Source organism: Stegostoma tigrinum, chromosome 25 (assembly GCF_030684315.1).
Source record: "Stegostoma tigrinum isolate sSteTig4 chromosome 25, sSteTig4.hap1, whole genome shotgun sequence".
NCBI classification, from domain to species: Eukaryota; Metazoa; Chordata; class Chondrichthyes; order Orectolobiformes; family Stegostomatidae; genus Stegostoma; species Stegostoma tigrinum.
Genome location: NC_081378.1, coordinates 36,391,957 through 36,417,161, shown reverse-complemented (window position 1 = coordinate 36,417,161; position 25,205 = coordinate 36,391,957). Strand labels below are relative to the sequence as shown.

At 37.7% G+C, this 25,205-nt stretch overlaps 1 protein-coding gene across 24 annotated transcripts in view; it reads right to left on the bottom strand.

Annotated features, from left to right (window-relative positions):
- anks1b (ankyrin repeat and sterile alpha motif domain containing 1B) overlaps positions 1-25,205 on the bottom strand; it is a 766,097-nt gene that overhangs the window by 19,851 nt on the left and 721,041 nt on the right. For 15 of the 24 annotated variants that reach the window (XM_048554436.2, XM_048554438.2, XM_048554435.2 and 12 more), the window contains 7 exons: positions 16,569-16,676; positions 14,772-14,834; positions 11,051-11,230; positions 7,717-7,845; positions 7,294-7,365; positions 4,983-5,066; positions 1,182-1,319 (listed from right to left, as the gene is read on the bottom strand). In XM_048554436.2, the coding sequence (XP_048410393.2) occupies positions 1,182-1,319; positions 4,983-5,066; positions 7,294-7,365; positions 7,717-7,845; positions 11,051-11,230; positions 14,772-14,834; positions 16,569-16,676 (774 nt within the window). Of the gene's footprint in view, positions 1-1,181; positions 1,320-4,982; positions 5,067-7,293; positions 7,366-7,716; positions 7,846-11,050; positions 11,231-14,771; positions 14,835-16,568; positions 16,677-16,765; positions 17,259-17,573; positions 17,661-25,205 lie in introns of those variants that run through there. The other 9 variants (XM_048554439.2, XM_048554457.2, XM_048554450.2 and 6 more) reach the window with 6 other exon arrangements.

Sequence of the window (25,205 nt, the reverse complement as noted above, 5' to 3'; positions counted from 1 at the left end):
ATTGCTTTTGGAAAATGACAATGGTCATAAAATACATCTTGAAAATATAAAGTAGGACTTATGTGAATTTGAGGGTCAACTGGTTATAGGTGACATATATTGAATAATGAGCAACAGACTGTGAACTTTGTCAGCTTTATCTAAATCAAACGCCAGTTGTTTGCTACAGTTCTAAAGTAATCCACTTGGTCACCAGAGGCAGATGTGATAAATTGGTCTTTATCATACTTGTTTATTTATTTATTATTACATTCCTTCTTCGGATGCACAGGTTACCTAAATTACTCATCCTTGAGAAAGTGCCAGTTAGCTGAATTCTTTGGCCACTGCAGTACATCCACTATTCTGATAGGGAGGATTTTTAGTACATTTTTCCTCAGCCAATTTGACACATTTTGAATGGCTTTCTAGGCCATGTCAGAGGGGATTGCTGTAGGTCTGACATCATACATAGGCCAGAATGGATAAAGATGGCACATTTTTCTTCTGAAGAACATTAGTGAACCAGATGGATTTCTACTGCAAAACAATTGCTTCATGATAATTATTAACAAGACCAACATGAGATTCCTAACTATCAGTTAGTTGAATTTAAATTCCTCCAGCAGCTGTGATGGGATCTGGATTCATATTTCTGAAGCATTAAATCAGAGGCCTCCAGATTGCAAGCCTCATAAAAATCCTGTTATTCGACTGTCCCTTTTATATTAATATTGTGTTTAAAAGAATCTAGAATATAATTTAGCAAATTGCCAGGATTTAAATCTACATTGCAAACTACAAAAAAGTGTTCTACACTGCAAAAAGCAAATATATCAACTTCAAATTAATTCTATTATTTTGAAAATAAATGATATCAAATGCCTTCAGTGAACAATGCTGACGGATCTCACATATCAAAGCTTGAGTTGCTTGTAGGCCAATATCAAGACACTATCCTTATTCACTAGGCTTAAGAAGATGGACTATATGGTGGCTAACTTTTGCACACCTCTCGGATAATCACAATCCTTTGCAAGTGGATCTACTTAATAACCTACAAAAGCTGAAATAGAAAACACTATCAGTTGTTTTTCACCCAGCTTAGTAGCAAAGAAGAATCCAACCCAGGAAAAGAAACAAAAGAAAAACACACCTAAAATTTTTTTTGCTAGTTCAGAAAAAAAAGCCAAGAGACTGACCACATCAAACGCGCTGAATACATGACAGTAGTGGTAACTTGACTTTAAGTCTTTGGTGATGTAAGCAAAAGTAGAAAGATCCTCAGGGTCTTGAGCAGCGCAAGAAATGTTCCGAATTTCATGTTCTGTGATGATATTCTGCAAATGGTTACAAGAATGTACTAAAATTAGTAGGTTCACAAATACCATTATAAGACATTTGCAGGTTTGAACTAATATGTACAAAGCTCAGGGCATAGAATTAGCAAGGCTCATCATTACATAGGAAGACATGAAACTGGTTTTAGGTCCTGGAAAGTAACACTGATCTACCTGACTTAGGAAGTGTAACTGTTGTTACAAGACCACACTGACTGTGAGTTATTCTGTTTTCATGCTTCAAGACACTGCTTTCACCCCTCTACTTGTATGAATACCCGTGACCTAGATAACATTATCTGACTGCATTAATTTCAGTTAACAAATGACAAACGCTCACTCACTCAGACATTCATATAGCAGAATGAAGTTCGAATGCCATGGACAAGTAGCGATGACCATTCAAAAATTCTACATTCAGTGCGTAACTGAAACCTCGACGAAACCAATCACAATATTTTTGAGGGCCTTTTTCCATTCAGAAAATTTCATTCAAGAAGTGCTCAAATTTATCCCTGCAGGGTGATATACTTATACAGGTTGTTGCCTGAATGGTGAGCTGTTAATATTCATTGACAATACATTTGAACCATAATAAGACGTGCAATTGTGAACTATCAGTTGAAGGAAGGGTTCCCATCAATGTCAAAAAGTTGGGCGGCAGAAATTTAGGTCAGCTAAATGCAGTCAAGTTGCTTCAGAGAAAAGGTTAAGGTTCTTGCAAACTGAATGGAACTGTTAAATGCCTTTAGCTGAAATATAAAGGCATGTTTAAGTAATATGCTTGACAGATGTTCAGTTATAAATAGATGAAGAACAGATTTTCTGAAGTGATAACTTATATCTAAATCTCAGCTGTCATAAGTCAATTCTCTTTTGCTTTTAGCTGAGCCCTGCAGAGACGCCTGGTTACCTTAAATCGTTAGGAGCTAAATAAATTGTAGCTATTTTCAACTGGCATTTTAAATCAGTGTAATTTGGTTATCTTTAAAAACTATTTTGATAAAACTGTACCATCATAAAGCTTACATAGTGCAAGAAAAGTTAATGCTGTCAAGTTAATGTAGGCTTGTTCTCCAGCCTGGGAAAGTTGACAAACTCTACTTGCAGGATTGTCGGAGCTTATGCTTTTGTTGTTGCATTTACTATTTTATGCCGTTAGATCACTTCTTTTCAAAACCACAGCTCCAGTAAAAAATAAATTCTCATCAGGTCGCTTACAGATTGTATAAATTTTAGTGAGACAAAATTCTGGTCCAGGAAATTAAGCCTTTTCGATTCCCAGGATACTGAGACCAATATTTTCTTTCCACTCTAAGGCAGAAAATTGTTAAATGGTATGAAAGGATATTATAATTTCTCATTATAACTTTTACTGAATGACCAGACTCCCCAAACTGCCTTTCCAACTTCTAGGTTAGTGTTCTGCTACTGTTAATGCGCTTTACACTGATTGCTGCATGGATATGTATGTTTTTTCAAATATTCTGAGTGCATTGATTCCTGTGATAAGATTAGAGTCACAACAGAGACTGCTGATATGCACAGAGATCTGGAGGCAGTGAGTAAAGTGGCTAAGGATGGTTTTTAAATTGGAAGCTGAAGGATATTGGCAAAGACAACATTTGCTGTCCATCTCCAATTGCCTTGGGAAGATGGTGGTGAGTGGCCATTCTTGGACACTGCAACCCTTGTGTTGTACATACACCTTAACTGCTATTCTGAAGAGAGTTCCAACATTTTGATCCAGCAACAGCGAAGAACCAGCGATGTAGTACCAAGTCAGAATGATATGTGGCTTGGAGGGGAATTTTCAGTCTGTGGTGTTTTCGTACACCTGCATCCCTTGCTCATTTCTGGGGTTGAAGTTGCAGGTATATGGCAAGTGCTATTGAAGGAGTCATGGTGATTTGCTGCATTGCCTCTAACAGATGATGCACTACTGCTCCTACATGCCACTGTTGAAGGGAAGACATGCTGAAGGTAGTGAAATGGACCCCAATCAAACAGGCTGCTTTGGCTTAGATGTTGTCGAGCTTCTTGAGTGTTGTTGGAGCTGAACTTATCCAGGCGATGGGCAGTATTCCAACAGATTCCTGACTTGTTCCTTTTATATGGTAGACATTGAAGAGTCAGAAAATGGGTTGCACTTTGCAGAGTTCCCAGGCTCTGATCTGCTCTTGTAGTAGCAACCTTATTTATTGGCCTATCCAGTCATGTTTTTCAACAGGATTACCAGGATGTGGCCAGTAGGAGCATTCAGAGATGACCATGTCTCTGAATGTCAAGGAGGAATAGCCAGAGTCTCTCTTACTGGGGGTGGTCATTCCCTGGCATCTGAGTGGCACAAATGTTCCAAGATATTTATTAGTTAAACTGGTTGCATGATTTGGTATGACTGTGTACAGGATAAATATGTTTTTTTTTAAGCTAGGCCAAGTGGAATGTGAAATTCACCATAATCTAATCACTGATGGGTAAAAACACTCTGACCGCATATAAATGGTAAAGGAAAGGTATGGAAATGTTCAGTTAATGCATAGCTATTATTTTAAATGCTAAACATTCAGTCAGAAATCAGCTAAAAATAACAACAGTACTTTTGTTTTTGACTTTACATACTCCATTAATAATGGTATATTTAGGTTATTAGGGATTCTATTATTGACTTTGCACTACTGGCACAAAGCTTATCAGAAATTAAAAAAGAAGAAATACATATAAATTGGCAATTTGTTTTTCTAAAATGCTGGCAAAAATGGATAATGTCAGTTAAAGAGGGTTAACTGAGTAAACTGTGAACGAAGAGGGGCATACAAGGAAATGAAATTAACAACATTCAAGAAAGGCATAAGATTATAAGCAATAAGCATGGTCCTTGAATCCACAGCGGCAGATATGTGTATTATTCTGTCCAAGGATAGAAACTGGTGAATGGTGAACAATATAGCATGTAAGGTTATAGACTGATATTCTCTAGCTGGGTTTAATTTATCTTCTTTGCCAGCTTGTAGTCAGAATCTTTAAAGAATCTGTCCTCAGGAGATTAAATGAGTTGAGTGACATCCATTACATAGCAGATGGTAACTGGTCTCTAGAAAGAGCAGACATGAATGCCCGAGACTTTTTAATCCTCCATGCTTTATGTACATTTAAAAACCCACTCCCCTTTCTTTGTTGTCACATATTTCCCTGTAAAAATGCTGCTTTGCGGCACTGAATCACATTTCCAATGAGATGCACGTTTTGAAGAAATAAATTTGTTTAGATATATTTTGAATACATTTGTCATACATTGCAGACAGAAAACTTTCCCATTGTGTGACTCAACCTTATTTGGCCACGTCAATGGGGCCTTGCGACTTCTCCAGAGTTCTTATTGTCTCTCGGGACTAATTTGGTTAGTGCACAGACAGTTTTGTAACGTGGTCTAGTACCCAGCAGAAATTGGACAGATCCTAAACTCGTTCACTCTTTGAAACACTGGAGCTGGCAGAAGAGTTTCGTATGAGTCTCAAGCATTTCTGAATTCGGGTTCTCAAATGCACCAAAGCCTGTAAAAGTCCCCTTACTTTTAAGAAGAATTAAATGTGCTTTATTTCAATTTTTTATGAAAACAAAAAAGTCAGCCTTTGATGTCTGAAAGAAAAATTAGTCACTTGCCTTGTTTGCAGCATCGATGAACTTTACACCTTTGTATGACATTGAAAGTATAATTGTAGGAATCTTCTTCATTTGCTCTGAAGCCTTTAGGGAAACAGGAGAGGTGAGTTGGCAAACAATGTCTTTAGGAACATAAAACACAGTTTCAACAGATTTAACAGCTCTATCCTGAAAGCATATTTGAAAATGAACAAACAAAATTGCTGGAGAAACTCATCATCTGTGGAGAGTAAACTGAATTAATGTTTCAAGTCCAGTGACCCTTCTTCAGAAAGTATTTGAAAATGAAGACTGATTCTTTGAACAAAATGACCATAACTCTATTGATGGCTGACTAATTTTGATGTTTGCAAAGTCAATGCTAGATAATGAATTCAGCACTGTAAAAGGCGCATAATGTTAATCAGAAAATTTCCAAAAAAAAGAGAAGCTCAGGCACAAAGGTGAGATTGTTCCAAACAGATGAGGTTGGTTATGAGGTAGTTTCTAGGTTGGAAAGGAGGTGAGACTTCTCCTACACTGTTGCCAGGAGAAAGTAATGATGAGCTGGCAAGCAGCAGAGGTGGCTAATTAAAGCCTGTCGGCAGTCCTTCCTCGCCACCAGTCAAACCTGAGGACCAGCATTACCGAAAGAAGTGGCCACTGCCAAGGGAGTGGGGACAGCCTGAATATGCCTCAACACATAGGCATTCTAAGAGGGGTGAGCATATATGCTTTTTTTTGTAATGGAAGGTTGGGAAACCATGATGCCCTGGGAAAGCTTCTTCTGTGTGACTATACCATTCCGATTCATGAGGGGCTGCTCAGTGATTGGTATAGTTCTAGCGGCCGAGGAAAGCAGCATGCAATCGGGTATTTGATTATTCAAACTGACACCCATGTCATCTCTTGAGGCAGCGGGCCTCAACCCACAGCGAGTTCTGTCTCTGAGAAAACACCCTGGTGATAGGATTGAATCTTTTCAAGACAGTTTCCTGGAACCCTGGGTTCTCACCCATTGTCACAAGGCCAGTAAAATCCACCTCAAGTCTCCTAATAAATGGACAATGCCATGTATTCATGACAGGGTATTGTGTCAGAACAGTTTCTAGAGAGAGGGATCCAAAGAATGTCCAGTTAGCTGGACAAATTGAACTGAAACCATAACCATAGTCTTGCAAAAATGACAGAGTGGGCTCAAAGGGGGTTACTGCTGCTTCTAATTTAAATGTTTGGACAGAAAGTTGAGGAAGTATCAATCAGATTTGCAGATCATAAGTTACATTCTTAGAGGTTTTCAGCACAGAAACGGGCTATTTGTCCTTTAATATATAAGCTGCCTTTCTGAAAAAGTTAGCAATGACACCAGCTCTTCTCTAAATCTCAGAAATATTCATGCTTAAATAGTTTAACTCCTGTTGAAAAGCTATTTGGGATTTTATTTACATGACTGTTTCTGGTTGCGCATTGTGTGTTCTAATTAGCCCCAGTTTTCTTCAGTTCTAAGAATTACTTATTCTCATCCAACAGCAAATTATTCCTTTCCACCCCTGTGAATGTTATGGATGTTAACATGACTCAAGGCAGCATGGCTGTCCTTTTAAATGTATTCACAGCTTCAATCTTTTTTTGGTCTGGAGCAGAAATCAATTAATTCATATTCTGCAGGTTGCTGTAATATTTCTGGACATTCCACCACCAATAACAAGAGGGCAGACAATTCTCTCCAATGTACTGCTAAGGCGGCACAGTCCTTTATCCACATTTTCAAATCACTTTAAAAAACGTGATTGCTCCTTCTCACCACTACTCTCAAAGATTCCAGAATGTTCTAAAACACATCTCTACTATAAAACCGTTTGGAATAATTGAAGGATTCTGTATAATAAATATTAATAATTCATGTTGGTGGTTTAGTTGAGTATGGAGCATAAAGTATTGTGTAATGGAAAAGAGCCATGATGACCCAATCTGGCGATGTTCCTGATCTCGCAATGAACAGGAGGCACTAATCAAAATTGTAGGTTAAGGAGTTTGTGGTGCTCAGATTAATAAGACCATTGGTATACTTACACACCAACTCTTGAATATGTACACTATTATGGGGTTTATTGTAATGACACAATGGATGCAACAAAGCTACAAGCCCTTTTTTAAAAATTGGGATTATAATTTCTTTATGGCTTGTACATTTTCTCTCTAGGTTGTCAGGGCTTTAAAACAATCTTTGTCTAATGTACATATTGATATAAATGTTCAATGACATTCCAGTTCCACTAACATAATGTACTGCACAGAGGTCATAGTGAAAACTTTGCAATAGACAACGTACCCGCATCTTAGAGCAGGCATCCTGTGTTGACTCTGTTCCTCGCAATTCCTTCACCAGCATAGATCCTAAATACTTAACATGAGAGAAGAAAGTTACTTTAGGTCCTTAGTAAGGTGAAGGAGAATTCTGAAAATACATAATGAATAGTTCCAAATATAATGATCCAAAATTTCTCTCTGCTATCAAAACTAATATTTTGACAATAAAAGCCTAAGTATTTACCTGGGGGAAAAAAACAAGCAGTCCCAAAATTGGACAAAGAGGGCAAATAATGTGGAATGAAATAAATAAAAAAGCTAAGCTGAATTCAAATAGGTGATAGTGTTATTAAGAAAGCATCACAGTATACATGTGTAAAGGACTATGCAGTGTGCTAATCCCAAGTGACTCTCCTACCATTCCTATTATCTAAGAAATACTTACATATGCTTCATAGTCACAGGACTGAAAGATCAGTTTTTCAGGATGATGTTGCCAATACTGCACAGGCGTAGATGACGTGGCTTCATTTGGAGGACGTAGAGTGATTGAAGGCTCACTCCATTCTGCCTGCTAAATAGAAAAGGAAAATTAAACCAGAGAAATACTGAACCTGCGACAGCTTTGGTAACGACACTCATAAAAGTCAAACATGACCCGTCATCTAATTTATCACTGGAGCCCCTTCCAGGGGAGGCACCTAAAATCCATCTGTGATTTGTCTACATCCAGCACAAGAGGTGATGAGTTGAAGCAATGCATTCAGAAACAATAATAAGGATGTACTGTATAATTTGATAGGCCGATCGTCGTCATCTTTTTGTCTACGCCACCTTCAACGCAAAATCCCAATGGTGCAAAAGATAATTAAAAGACTCCATTTTACTGTTTCTTTTTCTCCTGCAGCAGTGACACCACTGAAACATGTCACAGAATAATAAAGAACTCAAATCCTAAACCTTAACGTTGCACAGCATTCAGCATAGGGATTATTGACGTTAGAGATCTGGGCGAAATCAATGAGGACCAGGAAAATAGAATTTCAGGAATGCAAACTTCAGCTACAAGGAAGATTAACTAAAATGCATTTATTGGATTAATTGGTACTGTTCAGAGACAAATCAATTAAGGAAAATGGAAAACTTCTTAAACTGTATGAATAAATGTAGATGACAAACAGGCATCAAAGAAAAAGGTTTCTGTGTTGAAAATGCAGTTACAAAATAAACAATGAGGTCAACCAAAATAGAAGGAATGAAATGAATGAAGGTTCTATAAAATCCATGAGGAAAAGAGGCAGATGAGGAAAAGTTAGAGTAGATTGGATCAATGTCATGCATTCTGGGATGCGTGGGAGATTAACTATAGTTATGAAAGAATCATTGGGTGTGGGAACCTTTCACAGGGAATAAATGCAGCATCTTTATTTTAAGAGAGGCAAGGTACCAGATAGTGGTAATCCTTCTTACGTTGTTTTGTTTGTATTGTCAGAATGCCTTGAGCAAGATCTCAAAGAAAACCATGAACAAAAGCCATGGGAACCAGAGTACACTGCAGATTGTATTAAAAAGAATTGTGAATGAGTGTGCTAATGAGAAGTGCAGAATAAGAAAGGAAACTGTACAAGAGTACTGCAAGTATCTGTCCACACAAAAAAATTCCATTGTTTCTTTACTGCATAAGATTGGGACACAGTGGCCAAACACAAGTTTATTAAGTTTAAAGAAACACAATGATAATGTGGGATAGATGATGCCGGCAACAGTTACCATAGATTTGGATTGGTTCTGCAAAATAGGATATCAAATGACAAACATCACATTTTATAAGCAACAAAATGTTGTTTAATGGACAAAAGAGAAATGCCATAGCTGTACAATAAAAGGTACCAGAACTTCGAAATGGAGACTTAGAAAGAGGCCTGGAATTAACAGTGGTCTTGCCATTTTCCAATGTCAAGACACTATGTAGAAGCAACTTAAAAGATAAATCGAATTACAGCAAGATGCTGAATAGACATTCTCAATATAATGTATGTACCTTCACAGAATATGCCACGGCTATGTACTCCATGTAACAAACCAGCAGCATGGTAACTGAGACAAGCGTTTTACAGGGTGGTCAAAATACAACCCGACAACAGGCTCAGTCAATGGACGATGATTATTTGTTTTAAATTTTCTCGTCTGTTGATAATGGGGGCAACAGTAAGTATGCATTCCATCTATTTTTATATTGGTTAGGAGCATGCCTCTCATCTTATAGATATGCATGTCTTCACCATTCATCTGTACGCTAAACTCTGAGTTGTAAATGTCTGATTCATGTGGATATGAAAAGGCAAGTTCTAAATCTCTAACACACTACAGAATGTTGTAAATACAAGAAGCATCAAAAGCAGATTCCACACTACCATTTTTCTTATTACAAAAGTCCATGGTGAACCTTCAAGCATAAATTTGACTTGTCACATTTTATAAATCTTCCAAATAAGATTTGATCTAAAAGAGTTCCCCACGTAATCATATTTCATTCATTCATTTTGAATTCTACTTCTTGACAAAATATCTGTATTGATTGGGCACTGACTAGTGAGTATCCTTCAGTGAGGAGCAATGGAGGAGGGAGAGAAAGGGACAAGAGAGTGCAGTGGAACCTGTTTGGCTTGAAGATTTGACCACAGACGTTTATGACCAAATCAAACCCGTGTGGAAGATACAGTAACCTGATAATCAAAAACATGCAGACCTGAAGCAAGACTTCAGGCTACGGTACTGGTTGTCCTGCACACTTGCTCACTAAAGAACTAAGGAGGAAACAATCATTCACTGAGAGTTGAAACAAGACCAGAAATTGCTAGAGAAACTTAGCAGGTCTGGGAGCATCTGTGGAGACAAAGTAGAGTCAACGTTTCAGGTCCAGTGACCAGCTCTGAAGGCGGCTCACTGGACCCAAACATTGACTCTGCTTTCTCCAGATTTGCTAAGTCTCTCCAGCAATTTCTGGTTTTTGTTTCAGAATTCCAGCATCTGCTGTTCTATTGTTATTACTAAATGTTGAAATCCTGGCATTAAAACTTTAATTATCTCTGCAAATAAAGCCCTAAAAGTTAGCATGTTCTTTGTGAACAAGCTGCAGCCATTGCTCTGTATTGTGCTGTTTTGCCGCGCATGCAAGACCTGTACTAAATTTTGAGATTAGTGGGGTACAGGGAGAGACCTTACACTCTTCTGAAAATAGATTTACAACTGGTATTATTTCTACAATAGCTTGGCCCTGATACTCTTAAAACAGTGCTATGGACGACCATGTGTCTGTCAGATGTTCTGATCAAATAAATACATACAGCGCTGTCTAAGATCAAATTGTCAAGTGCTATACACATGATTACAATGAAAAACAGTGACTTTTATGCAGACAAAGACATGCTTTCCATTTTGTTTAGCCTTGGGATCCTACATAAACCCATACTCACAATTACATCGAACACCAGAGGATCTTATGAACCATAAAAGCTGAGAATCTCTACATTTCACCAAAATGAAAAATAAAATCCCTGTGAGAATCTGAATGAAAATGCTTTTGTATAAATGATTTATTAATTTATTTTTACCGAGTTATAGAAGAGACAGAATCGGTAGATGAGCAGATAGTACTGGTGTATTGTAAGACAAACAAACTTACAAAGAAAATAATCAATTATGATGAAAGTAAGCCAAGCTAGTGCAAAGGGAACCCAAGGTTAACAGCCTATTGCATGTTATTCAATGCAATTTACCTGAGCCATTTGTCTTTCCAGTTTTGACCTAGGCATATCCTCAAAGTAGCTGTCATTGATTCGCCTTCTTGCGTCCCCTTGCATCATTAAATGGGAAGAGGGGATATCAAGAGAGCCACCAGTGTAAGTGCTTTGGCTAAGGGATGGGGAAAGTTGAGGAGGAGTGTTGTTCCCAGGGTCCTGTTCCAGAAGCAAATAGCAACGTATTAATTAATGTTATGATTTATGTTACTGAATCTCTCCCAGCCCTAATGGTTTAGTTTTTCGGTGTCGTTCATGAGTGTGAAAGCTAAGCATTTCAAACTGATGAAACATTCAGAACACATGTTTACAGCCCTCACACCTAAATAATCTATCACAAATCAGTGGATATCTCAGGTAGTTTTAATCTTGGCATAACACCAATAATCTAACAAGTAGTAGTTGGTACAGATTTAATATTAAAAGACTGCTTTAGGTAATTTATTTCAGCGTTAACACAAAAATGGTACAAAAATCAAATGTATGCGGAACAAAGTTATGTAACATGCTCCTTGATGAGACAGACAAACTGGCCTCTCTTCGCTTCTTCAGGTTAAGTATTTAAACTAAGACTCATGAATCCTATTAGATAATCCAACAAAGGTGATTTTTCTTCTCTCCCAGCCTGCCCAGGCCATAAGCACCCCCTGCCAACTTTCTTCCAGGCTCTAATGACTCACTTTCACTAACAGACATGTGACAATGGCCAAGCACAACACCGTTCTCTGACCTCCTGACCTCTTCAGAAGGTACTGTCAGGTCTCAACTCTATGCCTCCCCACAAAAATACAGCTGAGGTCAGAAAGTTAAACTGTCAGAAAGAAGGGACAAAAGGTGGAGAGGATCAAATCTTCCTCTCTCACCTGTACTACTAGGTGTTACTTACTCCCTGACCAACTGTGCTATTCTTGCCTATTTTCACAAGAAGCCTTTGCTAAATTTTCAATGTGTACTTTTTCAAGATTGTGTTGAAAATGTAAAAAAAACTGAGAATGGCAAATATCTAATCTATGATTATTTTACTGAATATATTTTACAAATATTTATGGATTACATAGTAATGAAAGAAACTCTTTATTCAGTAATAGACATCCCAGAGAAGAGCTGTTGTTACATTTGCTTTGTCCCTCTTCAACGTTAACTACAATTAATGTTTTTTAAATTAGCTTGTGCAAAGGTCTGGGAAAGGATCACTTTTGATGGCTGATGTGGAACCTTCCGGTCTTGCGTAATGAGCAAAAGGACACATCAATGTTGGATGTTCTTGTTTGAGTGCATTCTGAACAGATGCACAATAACCATGTCTTTCCCCACCCCACCCCCAAATGAAGGCTACGACACCTTGTACATTTGTAGAAGCAAAATACTGACTTTTACGTCCTTCTGTATTGACTTCAAAAACACAGCATCCAAAAAAAAGGCTAATTAATTCACTCATTGCCAAATGCTTGGAATGTTATAGGACATGATCAGGTGTTACATAAGTGTGAGCGAGCTAACAGTTTATAATTTTATCCCACCTATCACATGAGAAGATAGTTTTAGTAAGAGTGTTAATAGAGGCCTTGAGGACCCCAAATATGAACAAAGTGGGTGCGACAGAGTATTTGGGGATGTAGTAAAGAGCACAGTTTCAAGTTCTTGATGTTGATAAGGCTTTTGAAGGTGGATGAAAGAACTAATAAAGTCGGAGAAATTGGGCAGTGAACCTGACAGCACATGGGGCATGCGCCTGGAGATTTCAAAAAGTGTGAGCTGCAAAAGGAAACGTGTAAAAGGGAAAACACGGATTTTTGTAATCAATACAGTTCGGGATCAAGACTGAATGAAGCTCAGTGAACAGATGGATAAGTGGAGTATGGAATTACACATGGGTGTGAAAGTGTGCTGAATTATACTTCAACTAGAAAAATTATGCTAAGTAACTGGCACGGGTGATGGGTTCAGTTGTACTTGAAAGATTTTGGAGGTAAAACGAAGGGAGTATGTCCTGTAAACTGAGACAAGGATCTTTTAACTACAGACTTGAAGTCCCGGTTCAGGGTTCCAAGACACTGAAGCTGTTTGTCATCAGGTTGCGTCTGATTAAATAGCAAAAAGGAGGGCTGAATGAATGGTGAAAAAAACAGAATGGTCTCACTCTGGTCATTGCTGGGCTTGTGAACGTTATGCCTTACTCATAATGTGACATTACTGAAATACCTGAAGTTGTAGGTAGCAATGGAGATGGAGGTTTAGACTAATTAGCTGTCCCTGCATTTTCTGATAATGTCATGGAAAGAATAAAAAAAAGCTTTCCTGCTCCTCTGATGCTGCTTGGCCTGCTGTGTTCATCCAGTTCTACACCTTGTTATCGCTATGTAAATTAGGATCAGGATTTATTTAACTATTCTAATAGGACTGTTCATTTTGTCGATTCTGCTGGCTATTTGTGCCCAAGTCTCACAGTGAATACTGCAGCTATTGTGGACATAAATTGCCTGCAGTCCTGCAAGCCAATCCTTACTTAAACCTTTCAGAGACCTTTGCGCATCTTTCCCCCCAATTTGTGAGGGTTTCACACGGTCCCAACAAGCAAAAGTACCAACAGCAATATATTTGTGGAAGAAAACCTGTTATTCCAGTCATCTACTCAGTTTCATTGAGAGAAAAAAAGAGAGACACGTGGCACGTTCTTCTTCACAAATGGTCAGCCAATGTCACTTATGGAAGATCATTAGAATCAAAGTAAATCATTATCAAAGTATCTGCTTAAAATCTCCTTGCTTACAAATGGAAGTGTTTTACATTAAGCATAACGTCAAAGAAAAGATCCATGACAGAAGGTGTGAAACTGGAATAATTTGAAATTGTCATTAAAAACTCTGACTGATTAACTGTTATAGAAATAAATCAACTTTGAATATTTTCCAAAAAGCTATTTTTGGGATTATGCACCTTCTTTTATCTCTTTGTTTCCCTTTGCACCCTGAGGCCATTTAAGATGAATTCAGTAACATATTATGCAAAGAAAATCACAAATCTAAGGCCTAAAATGTTGTGTCATGTGCTAATTATGGGAGTGGTGTGGAGGGAGAACAGTGTGTCCTAAATGAAGTGACGGTATCTCTTAAAGCTTCATGACTGACAAGTGCAAATGACTCATTTGCATATTGCAAGATAATGAAGATCTAGAAATTCACTAGCTAAGACACAAACATGAGACTCAGGTTTAGAAACTTACAGATATCGCTTCTGTTGGTTACAGTATATGCTCAAATTCTGTTGGCAGGTAATCATTGCACAGCAGAAAAAGGAATAGGCAAAATACATTGCAAAGAAAGACAGATGGCAGCAAAATTGCTTTAAATCATAAATAATGATCCCAGGGATTTAAAAATGATTGCTAAAACAAGTGTTTCCATAATGTTTCCTACAATATGTACATGAAATGATGATTTTGTTTGCAGGACAACATACAAAAGAGTGACAGAACTTGGACAGCCCATTTCATTGCAAGCGAGGCAGGAACGAAGGATAGACCATCTGCCCTTCACTAGAGTTCCGAGTTAACTCTTGCTTGGGAAAAGTATAGTGTGAAAATTATTACATCCTGCAGTGGAGGCAGGCATCAGACATTAAGCAGCATACTTGCACTCTATTGCGGGGAGAAGGCCTCAAGTCCATGTTGCCCAGCCTTTTTCAGAGTGATGTGACTTACCATCCAAGATACGATATATACATCATCTTGCAAGATGGCATTGCGGGATTCAGGACAACTGACCTATTGATATAAAAAGAGATCCAATCTGAATAGCACCTAAACTGAGTGGTTTTTTTTCTTCCACCACTCGTCAGTTGTTCCCTCCTTCTAAGATGGAGGGTCCCATCATTTCATAGTGCTTCACCTAGTGGTCTGCATGAGAATGAACAATATTCGTTCCCAGCAGTGGGTGGGAAGCAGATTCCAAATGTACAAACAGTTCAATATAAATTGCACGGTTCTGTGGGCACATTTTTGAGAGTCCCTAATGTCGGTCTGGAAACACTTTTTGTTTTGCTTCAGATGCTTGATCAAGAATGCCCTTTAGAACACTGTAAAAAGGTGGAGACACATTGTAGTACCTGAGAAAAAGAAAAGATGAACAAACATTTCCAAAGGAAAACCTCTGGCAAAATTGGAAACTGGAAGATAACCACTTTGACCATTCCTCGTTTTTCTTTCAGATTTCCCATTTTAGTTTAATCTTTCGATCAGCACATTTAAATAATTCCAGTTGAAAACTATGCATATGTGGCATAAGAGGGCTTTAAAATTTGTTATTTTTGTTTTGAGTGCCGAAAAGAAATTATTGGAAAAATATACGTGGAAATATATATTAAAATTATTTGATCCTTTTAAAACAAAAATAAAACCTTCTGGCAACAGTTGAATGACAGAGCACTGCTCCAGCAAATTTCAGACATGTCGTATGTGTTTATAAAACTGACATTTGTAAGCAACCTTTCTTAACTGAATATTGAAATATATACAATTCCTTGAGAGCATTTCCTTTTTATCGTCCACGAAAGCAGAATCAAGAAACATATTTCCATGAATCCTTCAGTGACATTTTAGGTTGAGTGTGATTTAATAAAAACATTTGGTAAGGTCAAAATGTGAGCCCGCTTGCACGATTCCAAAAATTGAGATTAAATTGCTGCTTTCATACAGCTATTGAAAACATGGATGATGATTCTGGCATAGATCTTAACCTGTCAGATTCCACGAGCTACAGCAATTCATTACCATCTGCAAAAATCCTTCCCTGGATTAAAGGGTTTGCTTCCTGTGTAGAAAATTGAAACACTCACTAAATCTTTGAGGTTATTCTGTCCTCTATCATCACGTTAAAAAGATTGAATAGCACGAGAGTAAAGAACAAGCTGAACAACAAATCATTGTAAAATTTCTAGCACATAAATGTTCCAAATAATTTTTAAAAATCCTTTCCTGAAAAGTCTACAAAGAGAAGCCAGTTAATTGATGTGGAATAGATTTGAAATGCTGTAATTCTGTCAAGGAAGGGTTAATGCAGTGCCGACTAATGCTACGATTGACTCAGTGACTACCTGAATCCCTGCATTGGAAGGGTTTTGATATATGTGCTTAACAGAGTTTACTTTTTAATGAGAACGGATATTGATTTTCATTTCTCTGACACTCTAAAAGATTTGACAGATATTTTTCAGCCTGCATTCGAACAAAAGGTCGCAATAATAAAAAAAATCCTGAAATGAGTTTTCTCTCACATTTTAATTTCACGATATTGCTTGTAAGATCTTCAGGGAATATTCTCACATACAGAACGAAGAATGTTGGTGGTGGTCATGGAACAGGAAAGATACTGAGGCAAGCAGCTAATAATGATACATGCCAGTGCTGAAGATTGGCCTGCGATGAGCTAACTAAAATTATACCGTGCTACGTTCCATGCAAATAGCTGTACTAATTCAACAATGTACAAACACGGCTTACCCTCAAAGTAATTGTCCTCGGAGGCTTCTGAGGAGGCTCGTCGTGAAGTCTGTCTCCAAGTGATGCTAAGATTCGTTTTCTGTGACCCAGAAGGTTAATTTTCAACACCTGAAAGATTCAGTGATGTAAGTAAGACTCCTTACAGATGGCTGAAGAAAAAGGAAAGAATGGAACACCTTCCAAAACTAGTAAACGACCTTGAAGTGGGAGGCAGTCCAGGGCGGATGATGTACTGCACTGTGGTTACAGAATTAGCTGCCAGAATAATGATGCCCCATCCTAATGTGTCATCATAACTCGACAAGATGCAATTCTAAAACATAATATTTCTGGGCAGAAAACATAAACCTCTCCTCTATTCCCTTGGACTTAAATAACAATTCTTGCAAACAATATAATCTGAGTCGCCTTTTAACAGTTCACTGCAGTGTTTCCAGATAAAACAGAAACCACCCAATAAATGATGTTTTAATTCCTTGGCTTCTGATTCTCTCTACTTCTGTAGCTGTGCGATACTGGTAGTGAAGAAGCTAGGTGTCTTTTTACAGATATCACAGGAGGGCTGTGTCTGAAGGATGCTGCAAAATAGATTGCTATGTCGGTAGTCATCCATATTTTTAATTATACAGTTGACAACGTTCAACTAATTGCCTAATAAAGAGGAAAGCAAACTACTGCTGTGCATATCTATTAAAAAGTAAAACCCAGGACAATGTATCCTTATTCTAACACCATTTAAATAGAGCAATGAGTTTAGCTGTACAAACAACAAATGCACACACACAAGAGTAATCCATCCAAAGCAAATCAGCAGCAACCTGCCTCAAGCAGATTGTTAAACCACCGTAATCGTCGCACTGTTAACCACATTATATTCTCAAATTTTACTGAAATGCAATTTTAGGTCGTCATTAGTCTTTAGCTTCTACAAGAACACCCTAATCGAAACAAATACGCAGAAGGGACCTTACCAGGTTTAAGAAAATCTAGGACTGCTTCACTCACCGTGCAAGAAAGGCTGCAGAACTTGCAACTTACTCAGCTCCTTGGAGACCATAGCTTTGCATTTCCCTCTGGATTTTATTTGTGTTCAGTCAAGCAATGTCATTGCCTTCACTATGGTCGTGATAGCCAATAATCAGATCAGGACATTTTAACTCAAATTGAATTGGCTTGACATGAATATACAGGATAACTAATATTCAGTTAAGTGCTTTATCAGCTGAGCAAAAAACATCCAAATAATCAACTAAAAGAAGCAGATTCAAAACTCAGCTCCTCACTTGCAAGATGAACTTCCAATGTAATTTCATCTTCAAATATTTTTTCAGCTAACATACTACATATTCAATGCTCACATTAACTCCAGAATTTCAATGTGGTGTACAATCTATCTGTACACTCCAAAAAAAGACAGATTTATTAATGGTAATTGAAGATCAGCCTATTATTTTGTTCGGACTGGAGCTTCATGCACATGGTCAGAGAAATACTGTTATCTATAACGAAAATCTTAAACTTAAAACACTTGCCAGTCACAGCAGACTCCATCAACACATTTAATACAAATTAACTAAACTGAGCACTGTAAGCTTTTACTTGATCTCAATAAGAATTGAGAATTACATTCATGCATCAGTTGAACTCAATTATTGTCTCAACAACACAGCTCCCTCCTGTATATCCACAGGACTCAACTCAGCATCTAACCACTTGTCACCTTTTTGTTGATCCTCCAGAAATTTTCAGATGTTGAAGTATCTAGTAGCTTAATGAGCACAGAGCATTTAACTTAATGAGAGGATACTACGTAGTTACATAATCTATACTGGTTCACATTTCATTCTCAGAACATAAAATAAATCAATTTTTAAAGAATTGATTCATAATGAAATCAAATAAATCTGAAGGTCAACAAACAAACATCCACGTGCTTCCCATACAAAGATTTAAATTGAGCATATTTTAATACTCTTATTTCACAAAGCAGCCTGAGAAAATTTTACTCCTCAACTGAGGTATACAGTACATTTATTTATTATTCCAATTATCATATATAGAACCCAGCATGATTCAAAGAACAGTACAGCCACACAATGCCAAATTATCAGCAAGATACAGTCATTCCATCTGTTGAGTAACAGAGGAGGTCATATTGATAGGCAGGTTCATAGAAAGCAATTCATGGTAATTTTTCTCATAATAATTCTGTTTCTTGTTTCCTGTTTCCTAGAGAAAAGCCTTGATCAACTTCTTCTGGTGAGATGTGACTGTGCAACCCGATCATCAAATGAAGATGCACGTATGGTAAGGAAATGGTGCGGTCTTTCCTCCTCACAAGTATAGACGCAGAACGACGGCAATCGGCCCACTGTGTCTGTGCTGGTCAACATTGAGCAATCCAGCCTAAACTCACCTTTCAGTACTAATGCATAGCTCCACAGATCCTGGCTCTTTGCGTAAACATCCAACTACTTCATAGAAGTATTACCTTTTAAGGCAGTAAGTAACAGATTGCTATCACTCTCTGGGAGAAAAATAATTCTTAAATTTTCCCCTCTGATGCTTTCCCAAATACTTCAAACCTGTGTTACCCAGTTTTTAACCCTATCTAGACTGTTTGTCATTTTGTACACTGCAAGTAAGAATCCCCTCAGCCTGCTCTCTTCCAAGAAAAGTGTCCCAGCCTATCCAATCTTTCCTTGAAGCAGAATTTTCCAGCCTTGGCAAGATTGTCATTCACCTCCTTTGTCCCCTCTCCAGTGCATCTTTGCTGTGAAATGGTGATTGGAACTGTACTCAAATGTTGTATACAATTCTGGCAACACCACTCTCTTCTATTTTATGCCTCAACTGAGAAAACAAAACATTCCATATGCCTTCCTAAATACCATGTTGAGCTTTAAAGCTCTGTGGACATACTCTCCAAGTTCCCTTTGTTCCTTCACTGACATGACTGATGCTTGAAAGCTTAAATATAAAAATTCTGCAAAATGATTAAGTTCAAATTTTGCATGAGAAGGCATAGTTAGATTGAAGTGTTATGATAAGCCTTAATGAAGTACAAAATGTGAATGTAACTGTATCATCACTGCACGTTCAATTCTTTGCAGAATTAAGTGTATAAGAATTCAAAGTCCACTTGACTTTTCAGTTAGATTGTCAATTTGCATCTGTTGCAGAGATATTTTGCCATCCGATGTTACTGGTCCCAATAGTATCCTGAGACATACTGACAAACTAACCGAATGCCATTTTATCTTGCCGTTTTCGCTTTTGACTGAAATGTTTTAGAAGGATATCAGAATGTTTCTTAAAGTAATTTACTGATCTCAGATGTCTAAATGTTTCTGTCAGGAACCGCCTGGCATAACAACCTAGTTCCAAAATGACAATTATTCAGGAACAGTCTTTCAGTGAGACGCCTGTACTTAAATCAAGAATTTATGACCAAAGAAAATGAGAGTGCTAGAGAGAGGAGGGGGAGGCAGAGAGAAAGTTAAGGAAATACTGACTGACCCCACCATACAAATTTTATAGTTGTATCCTATAAGTTACAGTGCAAATGCTCCATCTTTGTTTCACTGTTATACATTTCATAATATTGACAGAATTATGCAAAAATGAAGATGGGTGCAAAACACATTAGTGCTGGATGTTCGGTTTTCAGACTGGAGGGGGGTATACAGTGCGTGTCTCTTGGGGTTGGCTCAAGAATTAATACTTTCCTTGAAATATATTAATTACCAAAACTTGGGTGAAAAGGACACAATTTAATAACTTTCAGTTATTACAAAATTTAGAAGTATAGTAAGCTGTGAGGAGGATAGTGATAGGCTCTAAGAGAATATTGACAGGTTGCTGAAATGAACAGATATTTAGCAGATGAAATTTAATGCTGTGAAGCATCATGAGATACATCTTGGTAGGAAGGCAAAGCAATACAAAATAAAGTGGATAATTTTAAAGGGTAGAGAAATGGAGAGATCTGCAGTTTAGAGGCACAAGTCATTGTTATTGGCATGGCTGTTTGAGAAAGAGATTAAGAAGTTATATAGGGTTCTGGGCTATTTAAAGCAGGCAGAGAGTATAAAAGTAAGGAAGTTATGACAATCCTTCGTAAATCAGTGTTTTAATCTCAGGTGGGAGAGCTATTCCAATTCTGAGTGCTGCATATCAGGAAGGATGTGAGAACTTTGGGGGGAGGGGGGTGTGTGTGAGAGTGTGTGTGAGAGTGAGTGAGAGTGTGCATTAGAATAAATCCAGGCATGGAGGACCTTCTGTGGATAAATTGGGCAAGGTGGTGTTGTTCTCCTTAGAGGGTTAGCTAAGAGGAGATCTGAAAGACATATTCAAAGTCAGGAGTAGTTCAAACAGAAAGATAAGGAGAAACTTGCATTTGGTGGAAATACTGCAATTCAAAGAATACCACGATAAGGTAAATAGCCAAAAAACTAACAGTGACACTTGGAAAAACATGTGATGTGGAGGCTGATACAAATCAAATTATTGAAAATGGGAATTGAATAAATACCCGAAGATGAAAAAAACTGCATACTGAGGGGAAAGGTGCTTTAAGAGAGTCCCAGCATCGACACAGTGACATGAGTGGCCTCCTGTGATGATATTCTATGAGATCACCTTATATGAACGGTCTGCGTGAATTTAAAAAAGTTGAATATTATATTCTGTAAACGTCTGGACAGTACGAAAAACAAACCAATAGGAGTCAACCTTTTCTGAAGTGCACTTTTGAAACATTTTGCCAAGGGATTAACATGATGTCACTTCTTCCATTACTAGAGTGTTTCTGCCATCAGGGTTTGCATTTATTTGCTCTCTACTTTCTCACTCGATGACATTATTTATTTTCATGAAATACCTTTAAGTAAAGACTACTCCACATCTTCAAGGGCAGATTATTAGAACTGAATGGGCTAGTTGGGTCCAAAGTGTGTTAAGCTACAACTAATAAATTCACCTTTCTGAAGCTAAATGTGTCTGTTTCTTCTATTTCTTAATTGAGTAAAGTGTAAAAACTGATTCTAAAGTGTCCACCACAATTTATGTAGTTTTGTTATTCTCTCCAAAAATAAATTAACACTGGTAAGCAATTATCACGTGGTGTGAAAAATACATGGAGATATCTATAACGAGCAGGAACAAGAATGAGGGTGTATAGTGAGATCTCCAAATGTGTCCTAAACAGGTAATTGTACTATGCCCAAATTTCCTTCCTCATTTAAACCTGTTTGTTGAAGCCAGTAGTTGAATGCAGGTTGGATTGTTATAATAGGTCTGCCCCAGGCTAAAGAGCCATTTCAAAATGCTCACAATAAGTCTTAGCCTCAGTGAATTCAGTATATTCTGCAGGAAGCATCAAATTTTCTGTACAATATTATTGTTTTTGAGTTTTTCAAAAAAAATCTGAAATCTGCACTGCGTCTTGTTTCTCCAAATGCATTTTTAGGATATACGTCATGCTGAAAATCAGAAAGTTTTTATGACAGCAGCTTTGCCTCATGTGAATGGCAGTTGAGGGCTTGAAAACTTAATTATCACAAGAAAGACAGAAATAGATGTTTTTTTTGGGCTCTAGACGTTTGCGCTGATTTCCACTTATGTCCATTTTATATTGTAATGCATGCTGGAAAATGACTGGAAACTGGCTTAAGCAGTCAGTGTGATATGAGTAATGGCAACTTTGGATGTAATATCTGGATTGCATGCTGCACAGTAAATCTGACACCTGACTAATTTTAAATCACGTAAATGTTAATTCTAATCAAAGACCTTTCAAATGTTTCTTTTAATCTAATGAGAAAAAACGTTTGTTCAAACACAAAAGGAACCATTATGGAAGTCCATTCCACTGACTGGTCCCAAGTACCTCTGACCTTCCAGGGTCAGATATAGCAACAGCTGATTAAAGAAACTGAATGAAAATGCCTGGTTGAGCGATTGTACAACGGAACCTTGCCAGTTTAATCTCAAGATGTTTGCTTCTCACAGATTTAGGGACAACTCTGCTCATATTAGTCACTTCGATTTTTACCAAAACATAATGACGTTTTGGTGTCAAAGAAGTACTGCAAAGGTTACACTGTCAGTACATTCCTTAGTTCACCGACATTCTGGGAATCTGCGTCTGCACCATATGAAAGTTAAGATACACCCCATATTGCGGAAAGTTGTTAAGTAAAGGTCAGGTGCTTCCCCAAATGAGAAGGAAAATCATACTATTTTGATCATTGTCCCTTTCTAAGTGGTTCTCTGATTATTCTCTCTCAATCTCTTCACCATATGCCTACAGTGGTAGCTTTGCAGCAGTGAGGTGTAAGAATAAAGGAAGCACATTACAAGCTTAAACCTGAGCACTGGAATCAGTTGGCGTTTCAGCTTCAGGATGGAATGTTTCGTCCACAGTGGACTGTCTCAATGGACTGTGCCTCAAGATGGTATAGATAACTGAGACCAATTTATTACTCCCAGAGTCAGTGACCTCTAAGCAGAACAGAAATTAGTATTTGTTGTGATCACTGTTACATTTTAATGATTTGTTTTGTGATTCAAGTGTTTTAACATTGAATGAGGTCACTTGAAATCATCTACGTTATTTGGTTTTTCCATTGTCAAATGGGGTCATCACAATGCTGCTTTATCACCTTGATATCACTGTTATTTTTGTGATTTGGTAGTTGTTTTACAGCTGGATAGCCATTCTGTCATTAGCCTTCCCCACTGAAGGAGTCAACTACAATATCTGGGATAATGGGAACTGCAGATGCTGGAGATTCCAAGATAATAAAATGTGAGGCTGGGTGAACACAGCAGGCCAAGCAGCATCTCAGGAGCTCCTGAGATGCTGCTTGGCCTACAATATCTGGGTTTTGTCCAAAACTAGAGCTATGTCTTAAATCCAAAGACAGAATACAGCCATTAGCAAGAAAGTTATTTCATTAATGAATCATAGGCCAAAAATGTTTCACTATTTTTCACATTTTTAACAAGTACAGGACATGATTATCACACTGTCCTCAAAGAGGGGGATATTAGTGCTTGGAATCTGAGCACAGAGTGCTTTGTCAGTATGCTTTCTTGATAGTGCAATCTGTCCAAGATAAGGTCCATTACTAGCTATTATTCCAATTTCTCTCTAGCAATAACAAACCCTAATCTGAACGTCAGAAAAACAGCTCCTTCTGCATCAGCGTGATTTTCCATTTCTTGCATTATCCATTCATTACCAAAACAGCACCAATTAGAACTGACTTGTAAGTAATATTATTTGGTGAGCTCCAAGTACACATTCAGACTTATGACGACATGAAATATCCTTACGCCAACAGGGCAGCGGACTTCTATTTCATCAGTCTCAGCAAATTTCAAACCCAAGACCCTGATGAAAAGACGATGGAGAGCTAACCTATTGTCACAAACACATTAATTTGTTTGATGATTTACTGTGACTCAAATAGCTGGTTTAATGCTGTCACTGATAAATGGGTTTATTTATTTCATCTGTTTTCAATGTTTGAAGTATTTATATGTCAATATATTTTAGGGGTTTTAGTTTATTCAAGAACAAATTAACCTAAGTTTATCTAAGATGGAGCTCATAAACCACATCCACTCTAAGCATCCAGGGAAGAAAATCAGAGCCAGAAGAGATAATGACTATCACAGATTAAGTCAACAGATAAGCTGAATCAGCATTTTAACTTCCATATGGACGTTCATTTATATGGATACAAGCATATCAGAACAAAGTCCAAGTAATTAAACCAAAATCAAAATATGCTGGGAGGTACAAATCATATATCACAGGTCTAGAAAGGGAAAAAGCACATTAGTGTTTTAGGGAGACAACTTTTATCAGAATCACAGATCACCTTTACCAATTTAATCAAAATAAGTATCAAAAGGAACAAGATGGGAGCCTGGTGTGTCAGTGTCATTTAAAATATGTTATTTATGTATTTAATAGACTGTCAACTGATATCTAAATGAACTCACAGAAGGAAAAGGTCAATAAAAAAAAGAGAAGAAATGTACGCACAGAACAATCAAAATAGAATGCACAGTTAAGTCCGTATGTCGATATGAATCCAAACTAGAGGGATGCAGAGTTCACAGGAAGGTGGTAACACCGTTGGGAGCTGGTGGAAAATAAAATTAATGAATTATTTAATTATTTTATAACAGGAGGAATATTTCTTCTCAGTGACATTGACATTTGGATACAGTGGACAATATAAATAATGAAAGAAGATCTTGTGAATGTGAAAAGTACTGTGATAGCTGAGAACAAACAGGTCATAAAGCCAGAAGAGAAAGGAATGAGGATCAGAGGGGAGGCACTTGATGTGGGGCAGATATGGCCCAAGTCTATACATTTTACTCATTGTTAATAATGCAGACTGCTCTATTTAGGGTGGCACGGTGGTTCAGTGGTTAGCACTGCAGTCTCACAGTGTCAGGGACCCGGGTTCGATTCCAGCCTCAGGTAACTGTCTGTGTGGAGTTTGCACATTCTCCCCGTGTCTGCGTGGGTTTCCTCCTGGTGCTCCGGTTTCCTCCCACAGTCCAAAGATGTGCAGGCTAGGTGGATCGGCCAGGCTAAATTGCCCGTAGTGT